The 19174-nt window shown below is 36.2% G+C and overlaps 1 protein-coding gene across 4 annotated transcripts in view; it reads left to right on the top strand.

The window, feature by feature from the left end:
* CD36 (CD36 molecule) overlaps positions 1-19174 on the top strand; it is an 81131-nt gene that overhangs the window by 34496 nt on the left and 27461 nt on the right. Inside the window, exons 1-3 of one of the 4 annotated variants that reach the window (XM_059396953.1) lie at positions 1779-1885; positions 15704-15797; positions 16273-16482. In XM_059396953.1, the coding sequence (XP_059252936.1) occupies positions 16363-16482 (120 nt within the window). In that variant the 5' untranslated portion in view covers positions 1779-1885; positions 15704-15797; positions 16273-16362. Of the gene's footprint in view, positions 1-1778; positions 1886-7644; positions 7705-7960; positions 8089-15703; positions 15798-16272; positions 16483-19174 lie in introns of those variants that run through there. The other 3 variants (XM_059396956.1, XM_059396954.1, XM_059396955.1) reach the window with 3 other exon arrangements.

Raw genomic sequence — 19174 nt, 5'->3', positions numbered from 1 at the left:
GCCAGTTTCAGGGTTTTGATATTTTAGAATTATCCTGAATTCACCTATCTGTCTGTGTCACAGAGTGGTAGTGTATCACTTTTTATTCCATCTAGGTTCTTATGTTTATGGTATCTGGAATATGCCTGTTGAAATATTTAAAAGACGTGAGCTAAATGATTCATAACATTTCCAGGTAAATATTTGCTTCTGGAAACTTTATCATACATATTTATATAAACAGTCTGTGTGTGCATGTGTATATTTTCAGTGTTTTTGTTGTTGTTTTCTTACTACTGTACGAGGCTTTATTCAAACTGAAAACTACCTCTAGTGTAAGATGTTCCCACCTTGAATCCAGTGGATTCTTGGAAATCTTAAGAATATATTTCAAGTTCTCCCAAGGAGCTCATTGGAAACGTAGCACTCTAACCTAAACTTGTGGGTCTCTTTGAAGGCAGGAAACTCAGGCTTGCCCAAGAGCAAACCCTTCTTTTAAGCCCACTAAGAACCAGCATGAATGACGCTGATGATTTGATTTCACTCTAGGACTGATAGACTGTTTTATGCTCCCTTAAACCTTCTAGGAGAGGCGGCTGTGTCACTCAAATGTAGGCTTTATGCCAAGTGATTCTTTGTAGTGTAAAACTCTTCCACTTCAGACAAACAGAAAAAGAAAGGCTACAGGAGTGTATTTTTTCCTGTGTGGTGATTTTTAAAAATAAATTGTTGTTGTATAACCTGCATCTTAGAAACTTCTTTTCATCTTTAAAGAGACCTAATTAGGTATGCTTCTATGTCCCTGGAAAAGTGTGTGCATACATGTGCATGCATGTGTGCATGGTGTGCACATGCATGTGCATTTAACTCTTACAGGAATCTGATGTCCAAGAGTTGTGTATCTTTGAACTTAAGGTAACAGATAGTCCAGTGGCATGGATGTTCATACAATTAAGGTGGTTAGTATGTCTACGAAACGGAACAAAATCACTTTGATTCTCATTATTCAGCTGATTTCTTTGTGTAAATTTTTTTGTTGTGCCTTTGCCACACTCTTCAATTTTCCCTGATGGTTTCCCTGATATCTTTAGCGTTTGAAAGTACCTCATTTTGATCAAGCCATGAGCTAGCACAAACATAACTGGATTTTGCTAAGCCTTCTTTATTTTATTTCATTTTTAAGACCCCACTTCAGGGGTCTTATTTGACAGAGAGAGATCACAAGTAGGCAGAGAGGCAGGCGGAGAGAGAGAAGGGGAAGCAGGCTCCCCGCTGAGCAGAGAGCCGGATGCGGGGCTCGATCCCAGGACCCTGAGATCATGACCTGAGCCGAAGGCAGTGGCTTAACCCACTGAGCCACCCAGGCGCCCCATTTCTTAGGAATCAAATGTGCTTCCTCTTTAGCTCAGTCATTTTTTTAAATATTTATCCTGTGAAATTTCAAAATAATAGGTGTTATATATTTTTTTCCTCAACCTTTTCTAATTTGGCATTTGTTAACGGCTTGTTTTCCTTATTGATTATTGTGCTTTCTTTCCTACTATTTCCCCATGCCGTGTTTTCAGACCTAGTTATCCTTTCACCTGAATATTTTTGTTTTTACCCCTAATAATTTTCCATTTAGTGCATGAGCACAAATTCCTCTGACAACTACGCTGATCATACCTTTTCCTTATGCTTCTTAGTATCATTTAAATATTGCCTTATTTTCTTCCCCCTTCCCGAGCTGAGTCAGCTTAGCAAACTGTTGAAGTAAAGACTAGGTCTGTCAACATTATTAGATGGCCTGTGAAATTTACATATTGATTTGGCCCTGCCCACAGAGCACTGGCCACATATACAGAGGTGTTCTCTCTTCAATCTCTTTTCCACACAGCTCCTACCATGGCTTCTATTAAATATATGGGTAAGTTTACTTTCTCATTTTAATGTAGTGTCTTTGCTTTAATCCTGTGTTTCCAGTCATTAGATTACATGGTTTAAATCTGAACTTTAATTACCCTGACATTCTGCATTTTACCTTTAATGGTGTCCTTGAAATTCTCTTCTAAGGCCATCTTAGAAGCCTCTGTTTTAGTTTCTCAAGCTTTGACTGGCATGACATTATACTGTTATGTCTTAATTATGTGCATCTATATTCATTTATTTTTATTCCTGCATGTGAAGTCCTTTTTCACCATAGAAAGCAGGTAAAACATGCCATTGGTTTGATGCTTTCACAAATAAGCAAGGTAGCAATTGAAAATAATAGATGTATTATATCTATTATATATATGTCTATGTGTGTATATACATATGCATAAATATGTATACATATGTGTATATGTTATGATTAGTTATCCCCAAAGATTAAAGTGATAAATTTTACTTATGGTTTGACATTGGTAGCTAATGTTCTGAAATCATTTACAGGCCTTTAGGAGGATTTATTTAATTTCAAAATAATTCACTTAGTAACCACTTACAGACTACACATTTACTGTTCATTCTCTGTTGTGGTTAGAAATCATTTTCTTCTAAAGGTAACATCAGTTTTTTAAAAATTGTTGTTCAATGTGTACAAATGTGTCAGGGTATATGCAAATTTAGGTATTGATTAAGAACTTTTCATTCTTGTTTTCTTTCAGAAAAGAGTATAGGCTCTTCATTCAGTCTATCTGGGTTTTAATCCGGGCTTTGACGCACACCAGCTTTGTGACCTCAGTTATCTAAAGGCACAGGGAGGTGGTATTGCAGGTCCTTGAGGTAACACAGGTGAAAGACTTAGTTCAACAAGCCTCCAGTGTGTCTGAGCTCCCTTATGTCATCATCATAATTAGTAGGTCTTTGCATACCCATGCAACTAAAATTGCATTGTATATTATACTAAGATTCTTCTATCATACTAAGATGATTTTTCATTTCCTGGCCTGTAAAAAACAAAAACAAAAACAAACAAGCAAAAAAGCCAAACACCTAAAAAATTCCATCTCCTAGTAGAAGCTGCATACAGATTTATATTAGTTTTAAACCTAATACCTGATTTGATCTTTCTGCCTGAGGGTGTAGGTGAATTCTGTATGATTATCCCCTTTGTGATGAATGGAAATCAGAATTACAATGACTGTGTGTTACAGAGTCCACAAATCTTGTTGTTGTTAATAAGCAGTGATCAGAACCCAGGCCATGTGACCCCTCTTTTAGAGTCCTCACACTGTGTACATCATCTGCTTCTCAAATATGTTGCAATATTTGTTACTCAATTCCCTTTCTTCTTCCTCTTTTACTTCATAAGCGTTAAATTCCATGAATCAGCTTATCCAAAAATATTGTTACAAATGATTTTATTTAAACCCTACAAATACTAAAAGAATGATTACTTTTAATATTTTTGAAATGAAGAGAGTCTTTCAAAGTATGACACAATATGTTAAAGGAAATTACTGTGAAAGTTAATGGCATAAAAACTTTAAACTTTAGTAGTATAAAATTAGACAAAAAATGAAGTTAAATATTATCAAAATTTTTTAAAAACTGTCAAATGTCAAAAGACTGGCTAGTTCCTTAGTAATTAACAAGGAAAGGACAAACAAATTCATAGAAGAAAGATGGACCAGAATAGAATCACAAATACTTTAGAGATTTATTGGTTTTAGAGACAGCGTGTGTGCACGAGCATAGGAGGGACGGAGAGAGAGGGAGAGAGAGAATCCCAAGCAGACTTGCTCCTGAGCATGGAACCCACGCAGGGCTAGGTCTCACAACCCTGAGACATCAGGACCTGAGCAGACACCAAGAATCAGACACTCAACTGACTAAGCCACCCAGGCACCCCTCACAAATATTTTAGAATAGAAATGGCTAATATACCTAAGAAAATAGGTTCAACTTCATTCGTTTGAATATTTACCAATAAAAAAGTACTTGTTAAAAACTCAAAATTCAGTATAAACCAGTATGAGTGTGTTTGTAGACAGGTAGTCTCACACGTTGTGGTGTAGATGTATAAACAGAAATCTGGTAAAACTCTACTCCCCACTCCTGCAAAAAAAAGTACACACTTTTGACCTAGAAATTTCACTCACTGCTGTTTATTGGTGTCCTAGAACATGGAAACAAAACTATATATGCATACAATGATATTCTAATAATGTTGTAGGTGACAGGTGAGAGCGACACCTGGAAGCATGGCACAACACAGAGCTGTTGAATCACCATGCTGTACACCTGAAACTAACATTGTGTGTCAGCTGTACTAAAAAAAAAAAAATTTTTTTTCATTTTATTTTCTTTTCAGTGTTCCAGAATTCATTTTTTATGCACTCAAAAAATTTTAAAACTGGGGGCGCCTGGGTGGCTCAGTGGGTTAAAGCCTCTGCCTTCGGGTCAGGTCAGGATCCCAGGGTCCTGGGATCGAGCCCCGCATTGGGCTCTCTGCTCAGCAGGGAGCCTGCTTCCTCCTCTCTCTCTCTCTCTCTTTCTCTCTCTCTCTCTGCCTGCCTGCCTACTTGTGATCTCTGTCTGTCAAATAAATAAATTTAAAAAATTTTTTTAACTGTATATGAATTTTAGCTTTGTTTGGTAAGATCATAGAACTGCCAATAAAAGAAAATATCCATTAAAAAAGAGATTAGTTATTTCAAAGACAGTACATCCTTCACTATGGGATATTTTTCAATAATGGAAAAAGAACAATAACTCTATCCAAAATAGGATATCTCCAAGGCATATAGTTTGAGAAGAGTCAGTTGCAGAAAGTATGATTTGGTATGTGTAGTATTCCATATACATATGTATGTAAATTTAAAATTCATAAAGCTAAGGCAGTTGAGGAGAACATAACTAAATTGGGGATCAAAACTTCTCATTTTATACATTTTTATAATTTTCAATATTTCTTATTTGTCCATATTACTTTAATAAATTCCCCAACATAAACATTTGATTAATAGCCAATGATCACCATAGTTGATTAAACACTCTAAGTTAGGCTCTGTGCTAAATCCTTAGTATTATCAACTTCATCTTTACAACAGCTCTGAAAAGGCAGTATTTCTACTGTAACCAAGAGAGGCAAAGTAGTTAGCAATAAGGCACATACTTTAGGAAGTGATGAACTCCAAATTCAAACTCTGGTCCGTTGACTGTCAAAGCAGATGCTCTACATCTCAAACCATTGAATATTTGTGGTATGAACAGACAGTCTAGTAACCTCTGATTTCTGACCATCCTTGCTATTTCTTTTTAAGGGGGAGGGAGGGAAGGAGAGGGGAGAGAGAATTTGAAGCAGGCTCCAAGCCCAGTATGAAACCTGATGTGGGGCTCGATGTCATGATCCTGAGATCATGACCTGAGCCCAAATCAATAGTCAGAAACAGCCTACTGAGCCACCCGGGGGCCCCCATTCTGACTCCTTTTAAAATATTATGGTTATGACAATTACTGTGTGTATCCATTTATTTAACTGGTTACCAGCTTTGAGTCTGGTCTTCACTCTGGGGATTGAGCAGTGAACTAACTGGACAAATGTCTCCCTCTTCTTGGAGCCAGTATTCTAGCAATTGCAAAAACAGGACAAAAAAATAAGCCAAATCCATGTAGAATAGTGCTGTATAATCATCAGATAATAGAACAGAAGGGAGAAAAGGGACAGGGGCCCAGTGGAAGGGGTTTGAATTTGAGTGCTAGCGATGAGGCCCCTGTCATGTGTTGCAAAGAAGTCCCTCACTTGGTTCTTACCATTCTCTTACTTAGTTTTGTCCATTTTTTAATTAAAAAATAAGAGTAAGAGGTTCTTTAACTACTAACCTCCACTCGATTCAACCAGTGCCCAGTAACCTCAGGATTCACTTGTCTGTGTGATTTCAAACCCTATGTGGTCACCAAAAAGGGTTCCTAGAGAGCTGTGCCTAAACGGACTTTATTCTGTTGCAAGTTTCATCTTTCATTTTACTAGATCTGTCTAGTGCTCTAGTGGATGTACATATGGCAAGGTGTACTCTCATATAAAATACATCCCTTCAAAATACTGTGGGTACATATTCTTTTCTCAAAATGAAAACCTCAACATTGTTTACTCAGAAATGGGTGCAGCATTTTTCTGCTTTATTGTCCCAGTTATCGATTTTGCTCAAAATCTAAATGTATGTACAGATTTTACCTAGTTCTGCTCTTTCTGGGTCTTAGCACACAAGACTCAGAAAGCTACTCAGGAACTGCTGTCTATGGGATTGAACACAGCTGCCCTCTGGGAATGTAAATTTGATTCTTGGACTGCTTGGGAATGTGTGACATTTCTCTCTCCAGAGATAGTCAGAGGGTTTGGATAGCATTAGCCTACTGATGAGTGTTCCAAGTAAGTTCAGTGTCAAAACATCTATTTTGCTTGTATTTTTTTCTGAAGTATCTTTCTGTGATGGTGTTCATGTTTTCATCGTCATTTAACTATCTTTGCAATATGTTTAAAATTTGCTCTTTATAATAGGAGCTATCTGAACTCCTGTGTCTATGAGCTATTTTTGAATCATCATGTTGGGGGCGGGGGCAGTGTGTGAGAATTCAAGTTGAGAAGAAAATATATCAAAGCAGTTCAAAAACAGTAAGATAGATACTCTTAAAATAGTTATTGAAATAGCCCTTTATTACCATTTTACTAATACAACAAAGGTCACAGTCCTTTCAAGGACTCCTCTTATTAAAGTTACCTGAAATCTCTAAGCTCTTTTGTTGAAATGAAAAGCATAAATCACAAGGGGATTGTGCAAGTTCATTTCTACTTTATCTTAATGGAGTGGTCTCAAGATTTAGAAAGAAAAAGCCTAATAATACCTAATACCTAATAAGTGCTAATATCTAAGCATTCATTTTTAAATATAAGCATCTGTGAAAATACCTGGGAAAAAGAAAGCTTGAGGGAAAAAGGGCAGTTGAGATTCCTGTCCAGTTGCACTGCAGTGCTTACAAACGAAGAGAGTCCCCCATACTCAGAAGGGAGAACACAGGCAATCCAGTGAGAAGGACTACTTTAAATATGATCTAATGAACTAAATATATCCTGCCTGTTATTGTCAGCTTGCTTTATTTCAAGGTTGACTTGGAGGCATTTATGCAGCGGCCTGTCTGATAGATGGCAGTTTAACTTTGTAAAGATGTTGACCTTCCTTACATGATTTTGGCAATTTCATTGTATTCTTAGTATTGATGGCTCTCTCCCCCGCAAGACCTTCTGTCTTCATTAGATTTTAAAATCTTGCCTTTCCTTTAAAGTACCTTAAGTATATACCTTTCTACATTAAAAGGTCATCTTAAATGTAATTCTATTTAAGTTATTGAATAGTTGTCTTTTGGCTGAAGAAACCTAAGGGGAATTTCATTTTTGTCTTCATATGGATATTTTGCTGAGCTCATGACAGTTGTTGGAAAACTAACAGAAAATGATAAACATTAGTTAAGAATTTCCAGTTAGAACAATATGCTGTTTCCTTTTTTAAAGTCCGTTGATCATCCTTGTTGATTGACAGTGTCTCCAACTGTTTTCAAAATCCTTAGTCTTCATGCACTTTAGATTAATGCTGTCTAGAGAAGTGCATTTTCTTTCAGTTTTGTGGAGTTTTGTAAGCTAAATCATGACAAGGAAGTAAGATTACCAGTTCTTCTTAATTTACACTTTCCACCCCCCGGACTCAGTTCATCATCTGGAATAATGATTACACTGGAAAATAGAATATATTAGAGGCAGATCAGCAGGTCAGTGCCTTTTGTTTCTCTGGCCTCTGACTTACTTGGATGGGAAAATGGCCAAAAAAAAAAAAGTCTGCTGAGTATCTCAGATATAGGTAATGGGTCCTCACCAGACCATAAAAATAGACCCGTAAGAGCCGTACTAGTAGTGTGATGTGGGTGGGTTTCTTTTCCCTTTTTTTTTTTTTTTTCCTAATTCCTCTGGCAACAAACCACTCACTGGGATTTGATATCGTACTTTTTTTTTAAAGCATATTTAAACTCACAGGCTTTATGTAATGAGGATTTTAGTGTAGAGTTTTTCTGCAGAGTACCATTTGGTCCTACCAAGAACTGTCTGTTCAAATGTTTGAGCCTTTGATTGAAAAATCTTGCTTAGCCTATTTAAAGGTAAGTCATATGATTTGTTTCTAACAAAAAAGATGACTGCAGTATAATAACACTCTTAAGAAGTAGCACAATAACAACATGAAGCTGTAGCTGTTTTTTCAAAGTCATTAGGCTTTTTTTTTAAATTGGATTTGTGTTGTTTTCCAAGTTACAAGTCTTTCTACATTTTATGTTTAAAAAATATTAAAACCTTGTTCAATGGTCAGTGGCATTTTCTTTTTTGATGTTCAAAATTTTACATCTGTAAACATTTATTAACATTTAAAATGATCTATGATCCAGTTTGATTATAGTGAAACTTTCACTGTACACTTAAGCTATTTATACCTGATTTTTAATTTAGGAATAAAAATTCATGGTAAGATTAATATAATGCATTAATTATTATAAATGACTTGCTATTCTTATGTCCACAACATTTCTAGTTTGCAATTAACTACTTATTACTTGACAGAGTCATTAGTGTGTTTAATTTTCTATCTGAATACTATTAATTGCTGGTGAACTTTATCACTATGGTTAAATGCAATGTGTATTTTGGATCTGTTCTTGTTAAACATTTTTTTCCTTAATGAACAAAGAAACTATAATTGCTACTTGGAAAGGTAAATTATATTCCAAATAATGATTCTAGATTTAATTAATTAGTATAAATTATGTAAAACTTGGTAGGTAGGAGAATAAAAAGAAATCAAAATTAATATTTTGGGCTCTGTAGAAAACTTATTACAAATAAATATTAGTATCATAAATAATAAAATAAATAAATAAATAAATCTGCATTATTACAAATACAAATTATTTCCTTGAATGATGACACCAAATTTATTTATTTTTTAAAGATTTTTTTTTTAAGATTTTATTTATTTATTTGACAGAGAGCGAGAGAGGGAACATAAGCAGGGGGAATGGAAGAGGGAGAAGCAGATTTCCCACCAAGCAGAGAGCCCTGTAAGGGGCTCGATCCCAGGACTCTGGGATCGTGATCTGAGCTAAAGGCAGACACTTAGACTGAGCTGCCCAGGATCCCCTAAGTTTAAATTAAGGATAAATCATCCTAGGAAAATTAAAAGTTTCAATTTAATTACAGCAAGTTAAAATTCATACTGGAAATGGCATAAATTCTCTGGAGTAAATCTCACACAGTTTCTGGAATTATTAAGAAACATAGTAAAAGACATTTTTAAAATGTTTGTGTGCATTTTTCAGTCCTCTCCTATGTGGTTTTGAGTTAGTAATGTCTTTTGAACCTAAAAGAAGCATTACTTCCAATATTGGTTCAGAAAAAGACCAAAATGAAATTTTAAAAGGGTTTTGTTATATAGGGTCCAGTGGTCCACTGGATTTTATGAGAGAAAAATATGTAGAAAATCTTTATTTACCAGAATCATTATTATAGCAGAACAATGAATCCATTTCACCATCATCAGATAACAGCTTAGTCCGGGAGGTACACCGACCTTACAATTGGAGAGTACTTGCACAGGATGTACTGGAAAGTTTGGAATTTATAGTTGCCTCCCTTATTTTTTACGAAAATGTTTGGCCCTGTTTACTCAAGCACACTTGAATCTTCTGGGTTTTCTGTTTCTGAAGGAGGAAATTCTGTAACCACCTTTTGATTTAATCGCAAGGTGTTTTCATTCACTGGTCCAAGTTATGGCTAAAAGCTTTAAACAGCATCTCCTAAATTAGCAGCTACCTCCCATTTGAGTGGTAAACTTTAAGTTTATATATATATATATATATATATATATATATATATTCCTATATATGTATAAAAAACCTGATTAAATTTGTGTATATATATATACACAAATTTAATGAGAGTTTATTGTCATCTAAGTGTTTTGCAAATAATTGTTCCTACTTGAATACACTATATACATTTATTAGATTAAAAAATTGGCCAGTATGAAATAACATTTTACTGTTTAATTGTATGGTTGTTCAAAATAATATTTCATGATAACATGTCAAAATAACATTTTTTTAAAGATTTTATTTATTTATTTGACAGGCAGAGAGGAAGGGAAGTAGGCTTCCTGCTGAGCAGAGAACCCGATGAGGGGCTCTATCCCAGGACGTGGGGATCACGACCCTAGCTGAAACCCAGGCACCCCAAAATAACATTTTTTATGATAGGAAATTTTATACATAATCTAATTTACTTTTGAAATTTAAAACCTTATTTGATTAAATTTTAGAGAAAATTTAGCCACAGAGAAACTATCCTATCAAGACCCAAATTAAACTTAAATCACTTGACTTCGAAGTCCAGAATCTGAACCATTGCTAAGCACATGATATCTTACTGTTTATAGTATAATTTAAGGTGGGAAAAAATAGAATTCCTGTCCGAGGTTCAAAGATTAAGAAAAGCTCTAGACAGTCCTATTTAAACCCATCTGATCTTAAGAAAATCATTTCAAACCTATAGTAATTTCTCCAAGTACTCCAAAAAGTAGCCTTGTTTCTAGATGGACTTAGTAATGAAGTCCAGTGTACTTACTGTTTTAAGACTACCACCGAAATAAGTTTTAAATTACAGTATTTGAAAGTTTAATTTAGTGTTCTGTATTTTTGTTTCATATTATAGATGTTTATAATTTTTTTCTGTTGTATATTTTTACCTCCACTTTTTTAAAAAATTAATTTATTTATTTTAGAGGAGGCAGGGACAGAGAGAATCCCAAGGCAACTCCCTGCTGAGTGTGAAGCCCTGGGCTTGATACCAAGGACCCTGAGATCATGACCTGAGCTGAAACCAAGAGTCAGCCACTTAGGTGCCCCTACCCCCACATATTCTAATAGGATAGAAATGCACATGTAAAAAGGACTATGGTAACTTCAGTAAGAAAAGATACTGGATAACTTCTCATCTAGTTATTGAAGTCTTTTTCTGCAGAGCCCTGGGGTTCTGTGAGGATGACTCAGAGCCCAAGCGAAGTAGGACAGGAAGGAGAAAGGGCCACACTTCTTGCCCCCTTTAACCAGAATAGCTTTTCTTTTAGCTATGTTTATACACTGGAATTGCATGTAAAGAATTCTGTCTCTGAATAGAAGATTATAAGTTACGGATCTAATGACTTCTGTTTCCACATGATGAAATGCAAGCACATTTAAATTATTGGTTTACACCCATTGCAACTAGCTTGGGTTTGAACCTGCATCATATTTATGTCTAGGAAATCATGGCATGTAAACACACCTAGGTATGGTGTAGGGTCAGAGTGTGAAAAGGAATCTAATTTTGAAAACTAACTTTCATCATCCATATGCAACCTGTTGAATCAATAACACCAAAAATGGGTTTTGTGGGCACCATATTTATTAGGTGAGGAAGGCCCGTGTACCAAAAGAACAGTGTATGTGTGTGTGGTTGAAAACAGAAGAGTATGATCTGGTTTTCTGTTCTAAGGAAACGTGCAAGGAAGGTTTATGGATAGAATAGGAATTCTGAGCTACTCACTCATGAGTAAGAAAATGTCATGAAGGGCCTAACGTTCATTTATGGTACAAATACTCTTGTAATCTGAGCTTTTTCAAGTTTTGCAGTTCACATCCCAGGAAATTTTACCTCTAGGCTATGCCTTCCCTGGGAGGAGTTTCACAGTTTCCCTGGGAGGAGGAACACAGCTTTATCCACACATGGGAAGAATTTCTGGGAATTTTCTCTGATTTTCTGATCTATTTATTGCAGAGGCTTCTTAGAGCTCAATCTCTCAGTTTCTACCACCAGGTTTCCAACATAGTGGAAATGCAAAATGCTCCTAAATTCATTCTGGAAACACTTTTTTGATTTGACAAGGGAAAAAAAAGAAGAAAGAAAAATTGTATTTTTCTTCCTTCTTTCAAAGATAACCCAAGGGAATAAAATACACTTACAAATTCTACAAAAAGAATAGGATTTACAATCTGTAAATTGATAAGATATCAGCTGGTCTCCCCATAGATTCAAGAAAGGTATGTGATAACTGATATTTTTAAATATGCCCTTTTCTTTTCTCTTCTTTAGAAAACATTCAGCCATTAGTTTTCTGTCCTGTACCTGTGATTGTTCTTTGCTTTCCAGATTTAAGTATCTCAAGCAAGAAGTAAATTATTGCAGATATCAATGTCTTGTCTATTCTTATGAGGGAGAAGTAACAATAAATGTAATCCAAAATTAGCAAGTGAAATAAATCACTATTTGAATATGTAAGGAACTATGTTTTGAAGAAAATCAAATGTGTAAGACACACATTTTACGTGCCCTAGCTAAATGTGAGAGAAGAATGGGAAGGAACTACACTTTTTTTTTTCCCCATGAAGATAAACATGGGTGGAAAAACTATTCAATAGAATGTACTATAACCTGAGCTTTTCTCTTATGTATGTAGTGTGTGTCTTATGTAATGTTTGGCCCTCCTTTGCCTCAGGTGAATAAAACTGATTTTAATTTTATAATATGAAGCATAAGGTTAAAGTATGAATTGAATAACAATACCTAATTACTCCTGGTATCAAGGCACTGAAGGAAAATAAATGAACCCAAGTAATGTCAAATATCTTGCCTATTATTAGGGGAAAATGTCGGAAAGTTACAACAGTGTACCAAAAATGAATCAGTTGAAAATGTGGAGGAAAAAAAAAGACACAAACTCGGTCTTTCTCTCTCAAAAATATTAATACACATGTGAAATAATGTCGGATTACTACTTGTAGCTTTCCTTACATAACATCCAAACCAGTGTTATCCCAGTAACTGTCTAACCATGAGATTCAACAGGATAAATTACTTGATAAATTACTTGATACTTCTGTTTTCTGATGAACTTAAAACTCACAAGCAGTGGGATGGATCCACTATCTCACTTCAGTTTTAAGTTTAAAACAGACAGAGCCTGGGCAGGACCCAGGTTTCCCCATTACTTGACATCTTTGGATCCTTAGTAGTCACAAGAATGGATTTCCTGGTACAGAGAGGAAGGCATTGGACAACATGTGCTGTCCCCTGGGTCTTCGGTAGATGTTCCTGGGACTCTTCCCTCTAGTACATGGGCTACTTAAATAAAGGAAAATAATTCTGGAAACAGTGAGATCGATTTATGACTTGATTATGGTACAAAATCTGGAAAAGGGCAAATATATGCACATGGATCTATTTTAGCAACAGTAGAATTTAATTTTTAAATCATTTTATGTTCCCTCTGTCAGAGTTGCAAATGACATGACTATTAGTGAAGATTTTTAGTGAAGTTTATATGGAACATAAAATGACTTTCCAAAAGGTATGACTTAATATTTGAGGTTTTTTTTTTAAATAGATTCATGATATTTAATAAAGAGAACTGCAATTTAACCATGGGGATTTCCTGTACTAATTTTTAAATGGGTTTGCAAAGCCATTGATTTCTATAGAGATTCTCCTAGAGCTTCCTCCGTGTGGTGGAAAGGAGAGTATCAGGTGGGAGAGGGGGACGAAGCTGGGAATCTAGACCCAGGGTTCCCACCACGGTTGTACGCCATAGTCACTCTGCCCATTTGTCACCCATGTAAGAATCTGAAGAACCAGTTCAGCCCCTTGAAAATTGCAGATCTCGTTGTAGAATCTTACTTTACACATGAGGAAACTGAAGTGTGAGAGATGAAGTGGTCCCCACCCCCCCCCCACCACCGCCACCCCACCCCCCGGTCATCTGGCAAGACAGTTGCAGATCAGTTTTTTGGCTTAATCTCTAGTCAGTGTACTAAGTCTCAACTACACTAGATTAGATCTCTGTATTCGGATTGCTACTTGAGGTAAAACGTGCAAATGGGAGTTGGAGGATGGTCTGTGAAATGAGCATTCAGTAAGATATTAGTTAATAAGCTACCCTGATTCGATTATTTGTTCATAGTGCACAGAACACCAGGTTAGCAATGCATGTTACATGATTTCAGAGAGTAGGGAAAGCTTTTCTTCACACTTCATCCCCAAGCAATTAATAAAAAGCCAAATCCAGACCGCAGGAAACCTAAGTCACTTGTTTAGGCTTATATATTTGCTTTTTACATTGGAAAAAACGTTTGACACTAATAGGATTCAGGCTTCTTAGCCATCAGAACCTCCATATGAAGGAGTTCAGTGCACCCTGATTTACAGTGGAAGTATGCAGGGTGTAAGGCATGGGTAAAGAGATATGACAAAGATAAGAATGAGTAGAGGTAAGTAAATAAAATTGCCCTGGAAAAACCATACCACTTACCTTTCTCCATTTTGAAGACAAGTCTAATTTTTCTTATTTTCTTACCTATACAAGTAATATTCTTAAAGAAATGGTTCCTCCCACGGAAATAAGTGTTCATGATGTCATAAGAGTGGCACTTCTGTTGCAACAACGCTGTAGAGGGAAAATCTGAGACCATAAGAAAAGTAGAATTTTTATTATTATTTTTTTAAGATTTATTTATTTATTTATTTGACAGAGATCACAAGTAGGCAGAGAGGCAGGCAGAGAGAAAGAGAAGGAAGCAGGCTCCCCACTGAGCAGAGAGCCCGATGCGGGGCTCGATTCCAGGACCCTGGGATCATGTCCTGAGCTGAAGGCAGAGGCTTCAACCCACGGAGCAACCCAGCCACCCTGAATTTTTATTATTAAATTTAAAGTATTGGGGCGCCTGGGTGGCTCAGTGGGTTAAAGCCTCTGCTTTCGGCCCAGGTCATGATCCTGGGGTCCTGGGATCGAGCCCCGCATCAGGCTCTCTGCTCAGCAGGGAGCCTGCTTCCTCTTCCCTCTCTCTGTCTCCTTGTGATCTCTGTCTGTCAAATAAATTAATTAAAAAAAATAATAAAGTATTGGCAAAAAATATTTTTTGTGGGTTTTTTTTTTTTTTTTTTTTTTTTTTTGTCTGCAGTCTCCATTCTTTTGGCATTTATGTTTTCCAAGGTCTTGGGCAATGAAGCAGGGAATATTTGTTTCTAAGCTACAAGGCACATTTTAACTGTTCGTCAATGCCAGGTCATCCCCACTTAAATAAGTTGTAACCAAAAATAGGAATGTGCTTTCAAATATTAGAAGGAACAAATTCTTATTTCTTACAATAGAATCCACTCATATCAGAAATAATTTCCTTTCAGTCTTTGTGAAATAACCACATAGTGTATAAAGATACCAAACATAAGATCGGTACAATTACATACAAGCACAAATTAGTTGATTTTAGCACAATTGGTGTGAAGCAATTGCCCATGATGACAAAATAATACTGCAGTTGAATATGCAAAAAAGAAAAACAACAAAAAACAAAAAAACAAAAAAAAACTGAGGCTCGCAACAAAGCGGTGCCTATCATTAAAACTACATATCCTCTACCTCATGTATTTAAATTCTTCACATCTATGGTCTATCCAAAATTCAGCTATTAACAATAAAATTGAAAGTGAAGTACACTTCTTTCAAATAGTTCAGATTTTAACATTATTTATAAAACAAAAAATCAGGCATGAGCTCAATATTCATGAAAATGAGATATTTTCTTTTAGTAGTGGTTATAATTTTGGTGCCATGAGAGAGATTCTCTGGCTGTGTTTGTGTTTGTATTAATTCCCAGTTTATTTTCCCAATTTAACTCTGCATTTTTGTTTTAACAGAGAGCTTACGAATGATTAGAAGAATTGATTCTTTCTGAGACTGCTCAGAACATTCCCTCTAAAATCTGTATCTTGCTGGATACTCGTGAATAAGGTATAGTAGAAACTGCGTGTGTTATCATAATTAGCATTTGGCAGAGAAGACCTCAGTCCACATATCTTCATGAGCAGGAGAGCTCCAGGAAGGCTGTGGCTGGCTGTGTTTGGGAAGTGAAGCCAGATAAAGAACTAGCCAGCATCCAAGGGTCCCAGGAAAGCAGAGGAGGCCAGAAGTACAGCAGGCATGTTCTCCTGAGATAAGATTTCAGTGCTCATCATCCAACGGTAGAAAATTGAAAAGATGAGAATTTTGAGGAAATACTCTCTGACGAAATCTTTTAGATCTTCCACCAATAGACAGTTAACATCGAGAAGGGGAGGACCGAACCTAGAAAGTCCATCTCTAAAACAAAAAGGAAAAGCATCTGTTTATTTATAACTGGCAAAATGACTTTTCAGTTGCGTTGTCTTTGTACTTTGATCTTCTCATACTGATTATTTAAGCTTCTGTTTTATGATCTGTTTCTAAGGCTAAACCCAGGCCTCTTGAAACCATCTAAGCAAAGCCAGGAGTTTGGAAGAAGCAGGTGCTGAACAGTCCTGTTTCCCCTATAAAGAAAATGGGCTGTGATCGAAACTGTGGGCTCATCGCTGGTGCTGTCATCGGTGCAGTGCTGGCTGTGTTTGGAGGTATTCTGATGCCGGTTGGAGACATGCTTATTGAGAAGACCATTAAGAAGGTACAAGTAGTCTAAAGGGTATTTCTTGTCATTGGGATTCAGTCTGCTGTCCCTGTTTTGCTGTGGTACCTGTTTTCTATTTCTTGGTCACAGGCAATGTTGTGTCTTTAATAAAAAGGGGGTAATGAACCATTGCAACTTCACCTGGTAGAGAAATGTTAAAAGTATAATGTACATGGAACATGAACACATCACTATCTTAAGCATAATATTCCAATTCTGACAAAAGCTGTGTAGAGGTACGCAGGTTAGTAGAAGTGATTGCTTTTCACTAGGTCTCAGGACTATGTTGATATGCTTTTGAATGAGAAATAAGTGTGCTTTGTGAGAGTACATTTATAAAATTAGTTGTACTTTGGTTCATACTGATAGAAGTTAATATATTTATATGTAGGTAGGTATATACACATACATACATACACATTTAAAATGGATTATATTTCATAATGAAGCAGGAATATTTGGTAAAACTGGTATAAACTTTTTTATTTTTCAAACTGCTCCTTTTTATAATATGTAATGACATAAGATTGTCTTATAAACATCTCCTATTTATAAAGGTTTATTCTGCGAAAATTCTTTCAGAAAGTTAGGTAGGACATAAGCCAACGTTTATGCATTGAGTTGCCTGTTGTTTTAGCAAAAATTCGACAAACTAGAATTCATCTACTACCGTCATTCTTCCTAATGAGCTTCACATCCACCAAACTTTGACTGAGGGGTGGGGCGGGGAGAGCATGAGAGTAAGAAGCAGGTTGGCTGGAGTCCTAAACCATGGGTGGCAAATTCAAATGGCTTCAGGGGTTATGAAACAGGGTTTTTAAAAATTAAAAAAAAAAAAAAATTCCAAGAACAAAATAACATAAGAACAGGAACTGTTGTGAACCCTGAGAGCATGTGTCCTGCCCCAGGGCACGTATACTAAGGTTTTATTTGGCAAGTATTATATGTAAAAAAAAGCTATCTGAGTGCTAGCCTCAGTTTGCAGCCTGTCTAGCTGTCAGTGGCCCAGGCAGAGGGTTAAGGAGCATAGTACACAATGGAGAGCAACAAAAATCCATAAAATGGGCTAGACCTACCAATTTATACTGAAATTTCTGTTACTGCCAAAACCTTTACTTCCCTCATCCATTCATCCCTGTTGACCTCTTGTTCTTACAATGAGTATAAATAATAAATAGTTTTAAAGATTTTTTTTTTTAAATTTATTTGACAGAAATCACAAGTAGGCAGAGAGGCAGGTAGAGAGAGAGGAAGGGAAGCAGGCTCCCCGCTGAGCAGAGAGCCCAACATGGGGCTTGATTCTAGGATCCTGAGATCATGACCCAAGCCGAAGGCAGAGGGTTTAACTCACTGAGCCACCCAGGTGCCCCCAATAATAAATAGTTTTAAAATTAAAAGACAATGTCTTGGGCCATTGGGTGGCTCAGTTAGTTAAGCACCTGCCTTCAGCTCAGGTCATGATCTCTGGGTCCTGGGATGGAGTCCCACATGAGGCTCCTTGCTCAGCGGAGAGCCTGCTTCCCCTTCTGCCTGCTGCTCCCCTTGCTTGTGCCCTCTTTCTCTGTCTGTCAAATAAATAAATAATAAATAAATTGTTTCTCACTATAGCTATTGTCTTAGTACACAAGATAGGACAGTAGGCCATTTTTGAGATAATGGCTCCTCTATATGAGTGCTGTATTTTCTCAGTAATAATCTAGGCATTTCTAGCATTGCTATTACTAACCCATTGCAAAGCTGAAACCCCATGCATTTAACTTCAACTTTAAAAATATATTGTAAAAAAATAAAATAAAAAGTAAAAATATATTGTAAATGGAATGTTACCCTTCCCTCCTTGGAATTCCCAGTTTTCTTGCTATTATTTATGATCCGTTTCAAGAGAGACAAGCAGATGCTGGTGAGGTGGGGCTCACGTGACCCTGTGAGATGGAATGCCACTGCATAGTCCTCTTCCTACTTTATCAACTGTGCTTCCCTTCTGGAACTTCTGTGGCGAGAGCACAGAATCAGTGTCTCTGCTAATGTAAAGGCTACAATGTATCTTTTGGAAAAGTCTCCAGAACGGAAAGTCACCATAATCTCCCACTGTGCAGCTAAATTTTAGGCTTTTTTTTTTTTTCTGACACATAATTGATGTTCAGTAGCTAAATATTGATCATTTATCTTTTTCTTCTTCATTCAACAACAGTAGTACAGATAGCCTCTCCAGTCAACAGTGTGTGAAGTGCTAACATCTATTTTAAGTGTTTAACGTTTATCTCTACATTCATAACATTGAATGATTAACTAATCATGAGAAAAGTAAGGGTTTTGAGATGCCAAAAATGTGCTTTTATATAGTGACAGAGAGGAAATTTTTTTTTTTTAACCTCAACAAGTTTAAGATTTAACTGGAGATGGTATATCATACCAACATACAAAGAACTATGAGCCTCATGTATCCTATGGGAAAATGCTACTTGGAGTTCTTTCTTAGAATAGTAACTTCAGAAATGTGAACATGTTGGATTTTGATCAAGCATAGGATTTTGAAAGTCCAAAGAGGGCTGCAATAAATGCATCAGAGGACCGATTAATATTATGGAAAAAGTTGTGAAAATGCAACTAACAACTATGAAGAGGGAGGGAAGAATCCAGAAAATGTGCCCAAATACAGGATCAACAAAAGAGATGATTCGAAAAACAG

The sequence above is a fragment of the Mustela nigripes genome, chromosome 4 (genome assembly GCF_022355385.1).
Source record: "Mustela nigripes isolate SB6536 chromosome 4, MUSNIG.SB6536, whole genome shotgun sequence".
NCBI classification, from domain to species: domain Eukaryota; kingdom Metazoa; phylum Chordata; class Mammalia; order Carnivora; family Mustelidae; genus Mustela; species Mustela nigripes.
This window is presented reverse-complemented; position numbering and strand designations above follow the sequence as displayed.